Source organism: Diadema antillarum, unplaced genomic scaffold, assembly GCF_040938485.1.
Source record: "Diadema antillarum isolate AM-2024a unplaced genomic scaffold, OU_Dant_1.0 seq00000386_RagTag, whole genome shotgun sequence".
Lineage (NCBI taxonomy): Eukaryota > Metazoa > Echinodermata > Echinoidea > Diadematoida > Diadematidae > Diadema > Diadema antillarum.
This window is the reverse complement of record NW_027271384.1, coordinates 1,821,576-1,836,244: the sequence shown is the minus strand read 5'-3', so window position 1 is coordinate 1,836,244 and position 14,669 is coordinate 1,821,576. Positions and strand designations below refer to the sequence as shown.

At 46.1% G+C, this 14,669-nt stretch overlaps 2 protein-coding genes across 2 annotated transcripts in view; one reads left to right on the top strand and one right to left on the bottom strand.

The window, feature by feature from the left end:
- LOC139731905 (uncharacterized) overlaps window positions 1-14,669 on the bottom strand; it is a 60,962-nt gene that overhangs the window by 3,778 nt on the left and 42,515 nt on the right. The window contains exons 19-23 of the mRNA XM_071642780.1: window positions 14,158-14,220; window positions 13,301-13,475; window positions 11,506-11,675; window positions 10,476-10,575; window positions 9,444-9,533 (exon numbers count right to left, since the gene is read on the bottom strand). Coding sequence (XP_071498881.1) covers window positions 9,444-9,533; window positions 10,476-10,575; window positions 11,506-11,675; window positions 13,301-13,475; window positions 14,158-14,220 — 598 coding nt within the window. The remainder of the gene's footprint in view (window positions 1-9,443; window positions 9,534-10,475; window positions 10,576-11,505; window positions 11,676-13,300; window positions 13,476-14,157; window positions 14,221-14,669) is intronic.
- On the top strand, window positions 262-7,592 carry LOC139731806 (uncharacterized). Its single transcript, XM_071642682.1, has 2 exons — window positions 262-329; window positions 6,648-7,592. The coding sequence occupies exon 2, from the start codon at window positions 6,657-6,659 to the stop codon at window positions 7,590-7,592; it is 936 nt and encodes a 311-aa protein (XP_071498783.1). The 5' UTR covers window positions 262-329; window positions 6,648-6,656.

The following is a 14,669-nucleotide window of genomic DNA, read 5'->3' as shown; positions in this document are numbered from 1 at the left end:
TGCCATGTTCTCAAAGGTATTGTAATGAAATGAGTTTAGAGCACTAGAAGTAGGTGTCTCTGGTACGTCTAGTAGGACGTTGGCGGCGTGCGGTGACCCCGTGACCTTAAGAGTTGTAGTGGGGGCACGGGTCGCACGTGGGTAAAGTCTCGCTCGAGCGAGCAGTGTGAGGGAGCAGTGGTTAGCTGACTCTCGACAGAGGCGGATGTGTCCGTGGTGTGTCCCCCTGTGCTTTGTTGTATATTGTATACAAGACGCTGTGTATCGACTCTTCGTGCGGTGATCAGTTACGCACCGTGGCAGACGAACTCTCCGAATTGGCGAGTACGGTAATAAAGTTTCTTCTTTGCACGCACTTTTCTTGTTGCTTGTGAATTAATGATGTCGACTCGGCGTGATATGGAGATGTGGTCTGATCGCTTTGAGCGTGAGTGAAGTGTCCGCGAATATATACCCAGTAAAGATCCCACAGTAACTGGAGAAATCCGGTGATATTACATTGGTGGCAGCGGTGGGATGGGTTTCGTGGACCAGGTGACTGCTAAATCATGTTAATGTAAAATTGTTTTGCATTAATAAATTAGAGGAGAGAGGATTTATCCTGCAGTGCTATAGTAGTGCCCTCGTTACGAATGCCTACTATACTTTTCATTGCCTGCAGGGTGAGGCTGGATCAGTAAATACATCTTGCGTATATTTCGTCCTGCAGTGAAGGGCGCCTGCAAGGAAGGGCGCCTGCAGGGAAGGGCGCCTGCAGGGAAGGGCGCCTGCAGGGAAGGGCGCCTGCAGGGAAGGGCGCCTGCAGGGAAGGGCGCCTGCAGGCGAAAGGTGCCTGCATTGTTTTAGTAGACTCTGCGCCTGAAGAAAATGAAGAAATAGTATCGCCTGTCAAGAGAAGTAGTAGCGCCTTGCTAAGAGAAATAGTAGCGCCTGCAGTGCCAGTGGTGCCTTCATATTGAATGCCTACTATGCCTGCAGTGCCAGTGGTGCCTTCATATTGAATGCCCACTATGCCTACAGTGCCAGTGGTGCCTTCATATTGAATGCCTGCTATGCCTGCAGTGCCAGTGGTGCTATCGCATTGAATACCTGCTATTCCTGCACATGCACATTCTCACAGCAGACTGATAGATTGAACTACGCTGTTCCGGGTGAATTTTAATTCAATTCAACATTCTTACACATCATGGCGGCAGAGAAATTACATCCCGATGTTGAATTAGATGTCTTAGTGGCGGAGGTCCAAAAAGGGGAGGAGGCATTGCTCAGTTCAAGGGCAGAAAATGAGACACTTCTGGAGGAGAATCGTGCACTGAGAGAACAGTTGCAACAGCTTGGGTTGGGCCAGAAATCGCCAGTGAGCTTTCCAAAAACAACAGCTGCAACTATGACACCAACAAAGTACACAGCCGACAGCAAGTACACAGTCCCAGTAGCGCCTGAGGATGTGCTGAATTCCCCTCTCAACTTCAACAGGCCAGGGACTTCGCTAAATGTGGAAGGACCTACACCCGGAATCCCAAGACAAATCGGTACCACGGAAAATTGGATACCTCAGAAGTCTTCAACTAGTCGGAAATCTTGGCTTCAAGCAAAAAGTCCAGAGTCAGTGGAGGTGCACAACATGGATGAGTGGCAGGAGTTACATGCACCAAGAGTAGTTCCTACTCAGCGTCGAAAGCAGGTGGAAATGCAACCTAGTGATCGCCAGTTTCAAGAACACCAATTCGAATCAAGACAGTCCCAGTCGGTGTACACAAATGCTACTGGCTCAAGGCCGAACATCATTCCAGACAGGTTTGACGGAAAGATTCCATGGACGGAATATCGTAGTCACTTTGAAGCCTGCAGGATGGCTAATGGTTGGGATGATGAGCAAGCCAGGATCTTCCTAGCGGCAAGCCTGAGGGGGCCTGCCCTGAAGGCCTGTGGGGTTGAAGTCGGCGAATCTTCACGGCTGTCCTATAAGGAACTCGTACAGCTCTTGGAGAAACGTTTTGGACCAGGGCAGATGGCAGAAAACTACCTCCTTGAATTACGCTATCGCCGGCAAGGCCCAAAGGAGAGCATCCAAGAGCTAGGTCAAGGAATTTGGGAACTCACCAGGCTAGCGTATCCAGAACTTCCTGGGGAGTCACAAGACCGCTTGGCAAGGACACACTTTGTTGAAGCAATAGAAGACCAATCAGTGCGAGAGGGCATATTCCGCTCAAAGCCCACTACTCTAGATGAGGCTATACAGGCAGCACTTACAACAGACAATTTCTACCGGCTCGAGGAACAACGAACGGGAAGAAGATACAAGCAAGCACGGGTCTTGAATGACGATGTCATTCACAACAAAAAGTTGTGGGAAGAGATAAAGAAGATCAATGATAGGCTGGACAAGGCAGATCGAGGCAGCCAGGAGCGACGTGGTCAGTGGAAACGGAGGTTTGCTTCAGTAACAGATGAATGCTATTTCTGTCACGAGAAAGGACATTTCCAAAGGGAATGTCCTAAGAGAAAGAAGAAGACAAGTGACCAGCAATCCCGGGGAAACGACAACCAGCCACCCACACGGCCCGAGGGAAGGCTGGACACACAGGAGGGCCAGGCGGGAGCGCCAAAACAGTAGATGAAAGCCCATCGGAACCACAACTGGAAATCAGACCCAACCTCCTTCAAGCTCGCAGTGGCTTGTTTGTAGATGTAGAGATCAGAGGCATTAACGCAAGGTTGCTAGTAGACACTGGAGCAACAGACACGATTTTGTCAGCAACCTTGTATTACCGCATCTCACCAGAAAACAGGCCCCATTTGCAGACCAGTGGTCTAGGAGTACGGACTGCAGATGGTAGCCCCTTGAAGACACTTGGGAGGACAGTCATCGAGTTGAAAATTGGGAGAAGGATAACATCATTGCAAGTAGTGTTCGGAGACACAAACCAGTTGGATGGAATCCTTGGAATGGATTTCCTACTACAAAATGGGGCAAGCCTTGACCTCAAGAAGATGGAAGTGAAGCTAGATGGGGAGAGAATCGAGTGTAGTGATAGACAAGGAACACCGCTCTGTTCGAGAGTAATGGTCGGTGAGACAGCAAGAATCCCAGCTGGACATGAAGTACTGGTGCCTGGTACTGTAAGACAGAAGGGAGCTGTTCATGGTGTTGGAATCATTGAGCCAGTAAACAATGGTGAACTGGCCATGAAGGGAATATTAGTTGCCCGGGTGCTGGTGGATGCCTCGGAGGATTTCCCAATCAGGATTTTCAATCCAGGACAAGCAGACTGTGTTGTCAAGCGAGGAACTCTTGCAGGCTACATTTCACCAGTATGTGAGACGGATCTGATGGAAGAACAAAACAGCTCAGCAGAGAACAAGGAGAGTAGTCCCATTCCTAACCATCTCAGAGACCTATACGAAAGGAGCACACAAGAGGTAGACAAAGCTCACCATGCCAAAATTGCTCAACTACTCTGCGATTATCAAGATGTGTTTTCTACCTCAGACACAGACATTGGCCGCACTGACAAAGTTCGCCACAGAATCAATACAGGAGACCATGCACCAATCAAGGAGAGACCTAGACGTTTCCCCCCTGGGGAACAGGCAGAGATAGACCGTCAGATCAAGCAGCTGCTCGATACAGGCATGATTGAACCATCAGACAGCCCTTGGGCTTCCAATGTTGTTCTCGTCAAGAAAAAAGATGGGTCAAAAAGGTTCTGTGTTGACTACAGACGACTTAACCATCTTACCACCAAGGACGCCTACCCAATCCCCCGGATTGATGATTCCCTGGATGCCCTTGGAGGCTCAAAGTGGTTTTCCACTTTGGATCTTGCGTCAGGGTATTGGCAGGTAGAACTGGATGAAGACGCCCAGAAGAAAAGCACTTTTGTGGTTAGGGGAGGCTTGTACAGCTGGAAAGTCATGCCCTTCGGACTCTGTGGTGCACCATCTACCTTTGAAAGGCTCATGGAGCGAGTGTTGGCAGGACTTCACTGGGAGACCCTCCTAGTGTATCTAGACGATGTCATTGTGTATGCCAAGTCTGTAGAGGAAGAGTTGAGCCGCCTTGAAACTGTCTTCCAGCGCTTGCGAGAGGCAGGATTGAAACTCAAGGCAAAGAAATGCCACCTCTTCAAAGAGAGCGTGCTGTACCTAGGCCATGTCGTGTCAAGCCAAGGGATCACCACTGACCCGGAAAAGATTGCAGTAGTGAAGGAATGGCCCACTCCCACCAACGTGAAACAAGTCCAAAGTTTCCTTGGTTTAGCCTCGTATTACCGAAGGTTCATCGCCGGATTCTCTAACATTGCCCGACCTCTCCATCGCCTGACAGAAAAGGGTCATCAATTCGCCTGGACAGGGGAATGTGAGGAAGCTTTCCAAGAGCTTCGGAAGCGACTTGTCGAAGCACCCATACTGGCCTACCCCGATCCTGAGCAGGGATATATCCTAGACACCGACGCTAGCAACGAGGGGGTGGGAGCTGTTCTGTCACAGGTGCAGGGTGGCGAGGAAAGGGTAATTTGCTATGCTAGCAAATCCCTCAGCAAAGCAGAGAGAAACTACTGCACCACACGAAAGGAGCTTCTAGCTGTCGTCCTGTTTTTGAAGCAGTTTCGGCAGTATCTCTACGGACAAAAGGTGACAGTCAGGACTGATCATGGGGCCCTTCGCTGGCTTTTGAATTTTCGTGATGCTCAAGGCCAAATGGCAAGGTGGCTGCAGGTCATTGCGGAATATGACCTCACAATCATACATCGTGCTGGGAGGTCCCATGCAAATGCAGACAGCCTGTCAAGGAGACCATGCGTGGACTGCAAACAATGTGACACCAGCGATAGATCACCTATGCAGGAGGCAAGGCCATATCAAGTTGACCAAGACACTCAACCTCGCATGGAGGTGAAGGTGGTGACATTGCAGCCCTTGGATAACACTACCCTAGGCCAAGACCAAGCCGCAGACAATTCATTGAAATGGATACTGGACAGGATGAAGGAAGGAAGAGACAGGCCAAGCAAGGCTGAAATGGCAGCCAAATCCAGTGTGGAAAAGGCCTACTGGCGAATGTGGGAGCAACTTGAAGTCAAGGAAGATATCCTGTACCGGCGATGGGAGTCGGATGAAGGGGATGAGACTACCTGGCACATTGTCCTGCCGGAAAAACGCCGGAAGGAGGTCATCGAGGAATTGCATGGTGGAAAGTCCAGTGGTCACTTTGGGATGAAGAAGACTCGAGCTAAGGTTAGAAGGAGGTTCTACTGGGTTGGAATGGACGCAGATATCCGATCAGTGGTTAGAGGGTGCAGCACTTGTGCCCAAAAGAAAAACCCTCTGAACAAGAAAAAGGCTCCTTTGATTCAAGAAGTAGTAGGTGCTCCCATGGAGAGAGTGGCCATGGACATCGTGGGTCCTCTGCCCGAAACAGATAGAGGAAACAAGTACATCTTGGTTGTAGGGGATTATTTCAGCAAATGGATGGAAGCTTACCCCATACCGGACCAGACTGCTGAAACAGTCGCACACAAGTTTGTCAGTGAGTTTGTAGCACGGTTTGGAGTTCCTAAGGTGTTACATTCCGACCAAGGGCGTAACTTCGAATCCCAGGTCTTCAAGGAGATGTGTAACATTCTCGGAATTGACAAGACAAGAACTACCCCATACAACCCGAAGTCCGACGGAATGATCGAGAAGTTCAATCACACGCTGATCACCACTGTGTCAATGCTGATAGATCCCTACAATCGACAGAGGGACTGGGACATCAAGGTGCCACTGGCCCTCTTCGCATACCGCACATCTCCGCAAGAGTCTACTGGGGAGACCCCCAGTATGATGATGCTAGGGAAGGAGCTCTCATTGCCGATCGACCTCACTATAGAAACAGCCAGGCAGGAAGAAGAAGTTACCCCGTCCCCGGTAACAGATTATGCCTACCAGTTGAGGAGGCGCATGCGAGAAGCGCATCAGAGGGCCCGGAAGAAGTTAGCAGCAAGTGCCCGACGGCAAAAGGAAACATATGACCGGAAGGCAGAGGGAAGCAACTTCAAGGTTGGAGACTTCATATGGCTCCACAACACAGCAAAGACTAAGGGCTTATCTCCAAAACTGCAGCGAAGATGGAAAGGTCCGTTTCTCGTTGTGGGAAAGTTGTCGGACGTTACGTGCCGAATACAGGAGAAACACAATGGAAAGAAACGGGTGGTCCACGTGGACAGGATGAAACCCTACCTTGGAGAGCCGTTGGAGTCATGGATCGAGGTTGGTGGAGGAAGTGATGCTCCTTTGCAGGAGCCGGATCCTCATGTCCTCCAAGCACCACCTCACGAGAGACCCAACGAGGTTGCCGAAGTTCGACCAGAATCTAACCCTCCCACTACACAGTCTGGCGAAGATGAGCCCAATACCCCAGATTCTTCTAGTAGGCCTACTCCTCCGCGACGCTATCCACCTAGGAGGCGAAATCCGCCTCAGCGATACGGAGACTCCTAACAGGAATGTGGGACAGAGTGTGGAGTGATTGCAGTTTATTGATGTACAGCGTAATGTAAATACGTAGGAAGTTGCAGGATACCGTCAACACCATGTGATAAAGTGGTGACCGTCTAAACAATGTATATATTGTCATATTTGTTGTCTTTTTACAACAGAGTTTCATCATGTCGAGATCACCGGAGAAAGGACTCTACAAGTGCTACACTTGCCATAGATACTTCTCCCACCATCGGAGTTTAACCCGGCACATCGAAAGCGAGCATCGAAGTCGGCGCAGCCACGAGTGCAAGCAGTGCGGGAAGTTATTCTCCCGGAGAGATAACCTCTTGGCTCACTACAGGAGGCTGCACCGCGGGCATAGAGGAGATTCCCCAACAGCTGGAAGGGACAACCACTCTCGCGAAGTCCACAGCCGCAACGATGAACCTGGGAGACGACATAGATCCCGCTCGCCTGTTGCGAAGCAGGTGAAGAGCAGTGTTTCAGTTCCTGAGACTCCAACCCCCTGTGCGGAGATTGAGGTGACGGTCTCACCGGGGACGCGGCAAGAGGTGGAGTCTGTCCCAGGTCCCCTAGCTCCACCAGCAAGGGGGAAGCCACGAGGCATGCTAGCGATGATGGGGCCGCCGGATCCCGGATCCGGGACATCAGACTCGGAGCCGGACAACCAACTACCTGAGCCAGACGACATCTTGGAACCCCAAATCCGGCGGGTCACGGTAAACGAGCCGGTCGGAGAACTACCCGTCCCAGATCTCCTGCAGAACCAGCGGGTGAACGTCGGTGAAGAATCCTCTCGGTCCATATATCGGGAAGGCGAGAAGATATGGGAGGAGAGCCGAGACAGGCAGTATGAAGTGGTGTTTCTCCGAGCGGGGAGCAGGAAAGCACCTCATCGCCTGACAAAGCTGCATCATGTGGAGGCTGGGGCACCAGGCCAACCGATGACGGAGGGGGAATTGACCAAAATTCTCGTTGGGAAAGTACACAAGATAACAGAAACCGTCTGCGAGATGACATACAAGGACGGAGCCTTGTGCACCAAACTAGAACGTCGCAAGGAATTCCTTGTTGACGCAGTAGTGGGAGTGCAGACTTAGCGAAGAGATGCAACGACCATAACGCTCCAGTGTTTTTCGTGTTTTATATGTGTTTAAGATAATGTGGACTGCTATTAAGAAAGCTTTGTTTATTTTGTTTATTCATATAATTAAGTGTAAATATAACTCGAATCACTGGAAGAGTTACCACTGGAAAAGCGCAAATAACCTCAACGACAGAAACTTTAATCAATGTACTTACACAAGGTGCTCTGTGAGATTTACGTCATGACAAAGACGGAAAACCAAACTCTCATGACCTTTAAATAACTCAAACGCAGGTAATGATTCAGCTTTATCTCCGGTGTTGACTTAAGTTATGTAAATACATGTTCATGCAGAGTTGGCAGAAAGTGTTTCATGTTGTTTTCATGTAAGATACTTGTTGTTTTAATGTGCTTAGAGAGAAGGGTAAAGGTTGCTGTACGTGCTAATTGGAGAGATTCAAATAAGCAGGTCGATATTGCGTTATTTTTTGTGTTTTTAATTAAGAGAGATACGGAATTTAAGTATCCGATTTTTGGTCATTTCATTATGTGTGAGAAGCCATGCTCTAGTCAAGGGACTGACTAGTCTTAGGGAGGGGCTGTGTAATGAAATGAGTTTAGAGCACTAGAAGTAGGTGTCTCTGGTACGTCTAGTAGGACGTTGGCGGCGTGCGGTGACCCCGTGACCTTAAGAGTTGTAGTGGGGGCACGGGTCGCACGTGGGTAAAGTCTCGCTCGAGCGAGCAGTGTGAGGGAGCAGTGGTTAGCTGACTCTCGACAGAGGCGGATGTGTCCGTGGTGTGTCCCCCTGTGCTTTGTTGTATATTGTATACAAGACGCTGTGTATCGACTCTTCGTGCGGTGATCAGTTACGCACCGTGGCAGACGAACTCTCCGAATTGGCGAGTACGGTAATAAAGTTTCTTCTTTGCACGCACTTTTCTTGTTGCTTGTGAATTAATGATGTCGACTCGGCGTGATATGGAGATGTGGTCTGATCGCTTTGAGCGTGAGTGAAGTGTCCGCGAATATATACCCAGTAAAGATCCCACAGTAACTGGAGAAATCCGGTGATATTACAGTATTATAAGTTACTTTAGCACAGGCATTCCACTGCTGCATCAATGGGTGTCTGATATAACAAATTTTGAATGTGAATTTAAATTCATCGTGTTCATAGGTGTGATATGAAAACATGAAGACATACAGACTAGGCACATGTCACTTAAAACGCTGATGTGACAACTCTTTGGAATTTCTTTAAGTTAAGTTCACATTTTGTTTCATCTGGTGGTATTCTTTGCAGTTCTTCACGTCATAAAACTTCAAAATGACATGAAGTTGCAGTGTGTCTTACAACTAGTACTGAGTCAACTGTACTACACTTGAGGACAATATACAAATATAAATCTCTCTTTTCTTTTCTTTTTTTGTTTAAATCTAAGCAGCTTTGAATTCATCGCATTTGTTCCCTTCTTATGCAGAGTTCAAGAAATACACAACTACTTCGCATGTAAGCCTACTTCCATAGCAAAATCAGACAAATGCATTTGAAATTTCTAGCTGTTAATGCTACATGGTATTGCAACAGGATAATATGACTATAAGTCTTTTAGGCAGTTGGATCTTCATTCAAGCATAAAACCTGTGCAAAATCTGAATTGTCAAAACGTGATGACCAATCTCCTTTCATAAGGGCAAATGACTCTGGCTGTAGGTTAGAAGGTGTTTGGCATCAAGAACCACCAAGATTAGGATTAGTTCACTCTATAGTCATACTAAGGGACTCTACGAATCGTCGAGAGAATAACATGTTAGACTAGTCACAAGGCATTGCGGAACCAGCATGGCGCTGGTGACTAACCTGTGACTCCTGTCCCCTTGGACTGTGATTGCGACAGGCCAGAGTAGCCACCCTTGCTGAAGTCTTGCGTCTGGCTCAGCTCATCGTAACCTGAACCAGGCATGAGGAAAATGGTTGACACTCCATTGAAAGATGCTGCTAATACATTGCCACCTCACAATGACACATAATCACTCCTCCTCCCCCCCCCCCCCCCCCCCTTGCAAATATGCTTCCACCACAGTGTGACTTTAATACTGAACTGACCTTGCTATGCAGAAAGTGTTGTTGGATACACAAACAGTGAATGCCACGATAATTTACAGATCTATCTGTTTCACACATTTTGCAATGAAAATCAGACAAAAACCTTGTCTGGTTGAAATCTCTGTATGGTTTATCAAGCATTCTGTGTAAAACATCCCCAAACTAAAGAGATTGAGCCTTGTGCTATGTCAATGAAGAGCAAAAGAAATCAAACTGACAAAATATGGCTGATCAGGGACTACAAAGTGTATCACCAGATTTTAGTTTATTATCTGAAGAACGAAAGTTTTGAGTCATCACATCACTTCAGCCAATGTTCAAACACTCCTCTCTCCTAAAGCTGTGACGGAATCTCACTGAACTATTTCTCGCAGCTAGGCACATGCTTAGATCTTTGCAAGAAGTACATATCCATGTTGTGGAACCTTTGAATTATCTGTGCCAAATTGGGGAAAGAGATTATATGAAGCATTTTTATTGACATTTCAGGTAAAAAGGTTTATGATCATGTCAAAAAAAAAAATCATCATCATCGTCTTGCATGATTGAAATATATATATTTCCATCATCTTGCATGATGGAAATATATGCATGAAGGAAATATATTTTTCTTGACCAGCAACAAGCATCCCTGCAACTTTATTGCTAACACAAGTCATAAGATCTGATGTGTAATCCATTAGCAAATATTAGTAACTCACCACGAGCAGAGCAAAAACAAAATCACTCTGTAAATATTTTCTTTTTTTCCTAAACAGCATCTCAAAAGTGCTTAACTGTCCGTACCTGTGCCGTAAGCATTGTGCGACCCTGGCTGCGTGTAACCACTCTGCTGGAAGGCGGAGTGTGGCGTGGTACCCGTTTGCCCTCTGTTCGTTGGCTGGACCTAAACAAGTTGGAGCAGGAGTTAATGCAAAAGTCACTCAGAGGAAAGACTGCTCCTAATATTTTGGAAATAGCTTAAAGAGAGCCAGAAGGGACTCACTCCCTTCAGAGTCTACAGAGATAACGACCTTCTGCTTCTTACCTTAGAAACTTATAACACATTATTTCTCTTTTACCCATCGCTCAATCATATGCCAAACAACTACATGCTCACAAACAATAGTCCTTCCAATACTTGATAAGACATTGTACATGTATTTCTCATGTGAGCCAGCAAAAAAAAAATTGCAGGAGATAAAAATATGCATCCTGGCCACCTGTCTCGCAGCGACACTGACTCTGAGATGGAGCATTAGATTTGTTGTGGTAAACACACTGATGGTGGACTGTCAATCTGACTTGTAAGTCAGGCACCTTTGACACAGTGAAGATGATTGCTGACATCGAATCTGCATGGCTGACTTGACTGCCTTTGTCATATTTAATGGCATCTAGCTCATAATTTTGGTATTCAAGCCAAAGATACTACGATGCATGGAACTGTACAATTGTATGTCATAGCATTCACTCCACAGCCTCATCCACCAAAAACACAGTTTTACGAGTTAATAACATTATATTGCTTCAAAAACCTATGCAACTTCATTGCAGTTATATTAATATAGTCTTTAGAAATAAATATGAAATAGTGTCATGTGATTGATGTATATGTTTGTTTCCTTTGTTAATTGTCAAATATTCATTCAGTGTCTTTATCTGTAAAGTGCTCAAACACATTTTGTATTAGGTGCTATTAATATGAATTTTCTATATCAACACTATCATTATGATGGTTGTTGTCTTCGGAACAGGAGTCCCATTGGATATATCTTGTTAACCTCCCCCTTGCCACTGGCTTCAGAAGAACATGCAGAAGTGGGTGTGGCCTTACGCTACTAACAGCAGGGAAGACAGCTGGGTACTGCAGGCCGGGAGGCATCATGCCCGGACCAGCGGGGTAGTAGGGCAGGGTGCCGTAGCCCGCGTAGCCGGGGGGCAAGGTGGTGTTGAGGAAGGGCGTCTGTTGCTGGGTCTGGGTCTGGTGATGGGCCCCCTGGCCAGCTGAGGTGGAAGGCAGAGCAATGGACACCGTTTTAATAGTCTGATCACTGAAGCTCTGGTCATTTTCTCTTTTAAGTAATTCAAATGAAATACATATCATTTAAGAATGCTAGACTTGCACAACACCTACATAGTTATAATCATGATGAGAGATATGAGCATTCCATTAGGATTTCCTTCAAAGTACATATGTTAATGGTATGTTTTCTATCCATCAGTTACAAATGCATATAAGGCCATAGTAGGTCTGGCACTACTCAGTGCAATCATGGACAAACAGAGATTATTGCTGCAATTATTATGCATTGCAGCAGCCATGCCACAGTGACGTCACATGTTTATAGCTGCTTGGATGCTGCTCTGAAGAAACCACAGTAGCTGTACTTCTATCAAGTCTTAATTGTTCGTACAACACTTGATGAAAAGAGGTCCTGGACGGTGTTTCATAAAGCTGTCCATAAAGTTACGAACGACTTAATGAACGACTGGTGATCAGTTCTCGTGCTGAATTATGGAAATTCTGATAAGTATAGCACATCAGAACTGATCCCCAGTCGTTCTTAACCCTAAAAAGACAGGCTATTTTGGTAGCTCGAAAGACTGGGGGGGGGGGGGGGGGGGGGGGGGGGGGGGGCCTAAAGGCCCCCCCCTTAAGATCTCGGCCGTGGATCGCGCGATGGCCGCGGAAATTTGCACAATGGTAGTGTGCGATGTAATCTACAAGGTCGCATATTTAAATTTTCCAAAATAGTTTTCTTTTAGTTCATTTTGATCAATTATGCTAATTTATGCGAGAAATCAGACTTTTTGATCTAAATCAGTAAATAAAGCTCCAAAAGTGATCATTTTTGGTCTAGATATTCTTTGTGGCATTCTTAGCAAATGTACTTGAAAAAAAATCAGTATCAAAATTAATTTCTTATCTATTTTATTGTTTGATTAATTTCTTATGTATTTCATTGTTTTTTCGACCTTTTGTTTTTGTTGATTTTTTCAGCAAAATTTGTGGCAGACCCTTTTTGAAGCATAATACTACTAAAACAAATTGATTTTAGCCACTGAGAGAAAAAATATGCATATTTAAATGAACCATGTGATAAAACTCAATTTGTACTGACTTTGTACACAAAATCACATTTTTGAGCCATTTTCGGTCTCACGTGCATGTACAAAAAGTTATGTAACTTCAGAACCATACCCCCGGGCGTCACAAATTTGGTGTCAAAATGTGTGGGAAACTCGAAAGAAAAATGTCATAAAGCATCGCGGCGAGAGCATTGCGTGTTGCAGAGTAATGGCGCGAAATATCGAGGGGGGGGCCCTTTTAGGCCCCCCCCCCCCAGTCTTTTTAGGGTTAAGTCATTCGTAACTTTGAGAACACCTTTATGAAACACCCCCCAGGTTTCATTCATGCTCGCAGTCACTTTATTTCCCACCAAGTTTGCATTGAGGCATGTTTTACCCACAGGCTATGTTTTGCTCAATCAAGATGCTCAGCAAGAAAAAATGTCATAAGAATGTGAGAGTTTTTGCACAGCTACAACAATGCAAAAGGAGACCTCTTCTGATAAACTTGTAGATGTTTCAAATACATAGAAACAAAAATATGGCATTAATCCTCTCACCAATTGCTGATCCCGCTGACGGCTGGTGCTGCTGCGTCGATAACGACGTTGCTACGGGGGAGGCAGCATCGTTCCTCGGAAACTTGCTCGCTTCCGTGACTGAATACGCCGTGTTGCCCAGTGAATTAGTTTCCCGACCAGTGTTCAGCGTTGTGGCTGCCAGTTGTTGGAATGGCTGGAACACAGAAGGGGGGGGGGGGGGGGGGGGGAGAAAGAAGGGTGAGATTATAACAACTCTACACGCACTGTTGAATATGTACACTGTAAGCAGATAAAATGTAAGCATATAAAATGTAACTCATTACTAAAATTAAACTATTTTACTTAAAGTGCATAACTTCCTTCAGCTACCAAGCATCACAAACAGTAGCTTTCCAGTAATAAGCCTTGGCATGTGTTATCATTAATACAAGTCACATTCCATTGGGATAGGCAAGCGGTAAAGGCAGGGGCACAGTGAGCTCCCTCTCAGAGCAGAGCAGTGTGTAGACTAGCTTCATATGGCCAGCTATTCGCTCCACTTCAATCATACATGACACACACTACATGGCCCTGCATGGCAAGATGTGTTCTACTAGTATATCTGCATTCACGCAAATCCACATATCGTCTGTTGAGAATGATAAGAGCGTTAAGTTGCCACAAAACCCATAGTATTCAAGACCACTTAACGCCCTTCTCATTCTCAACAGACGATATATATAACATAGACTTAAATGATGAATAGAAAAAAAAAAAGAAAACTCTTGTACATTATACAATGTTAACATACTCCCAATCTTTGCAATGCATCAACAATATTTCTAGGTGGCTTGTAAAGCAAGTCATCACCCAGCAAGAGGGCATCCTGCACTTACCATCGGTAATCTGGACAATTGCATCTGGAAATCTTCATAACCATACATGGGTTGATGTGTTGGCTGCATAGGAATTAAAAAAAAAAAGTTGCATAAGTGGGCAAAGAGTGAGAACACAAGAGGTGAACCTGATTGAAAAAGTACTTCAGGCTGACATAAAATTCGAACAGGTGTGTGTGAAGTTTAGATAAGAGACACATCTTGCTTAACGATGCTTAACCTCTAACCCCCTTCCTCCCCACTCCCCCCCCCCCCAAACCCCCCCCCCCCAAAAAAAAAACAAATGAAAACTAGAGAAGCACTCGGAGAGTGCAGACCTCCACCAAGCAGCTAATTTCCACCACTGATCTTGTTCTTCCATAGAGATTCCACCCACACGTATGTGTGCTAAAAAACGCCCGATTTCCCAATATAGAAGCCTTTTTACATCATAAACCCTCAGCTGCACGGCGCGCCTCGCCCTAGCAGAAGGTAGAGCACGCACTTTAGTGCGCGTATGAAAACCTTAAAAA

Coding starts and splice junctions, on each gene's coding strand:
- LOC139731806 (XM_071642682.1), top strand. CDS start 6,657: ATGTCGAGATCACCGGAGAAAGGACTCTACAAGTGCTACACTTGCCAT.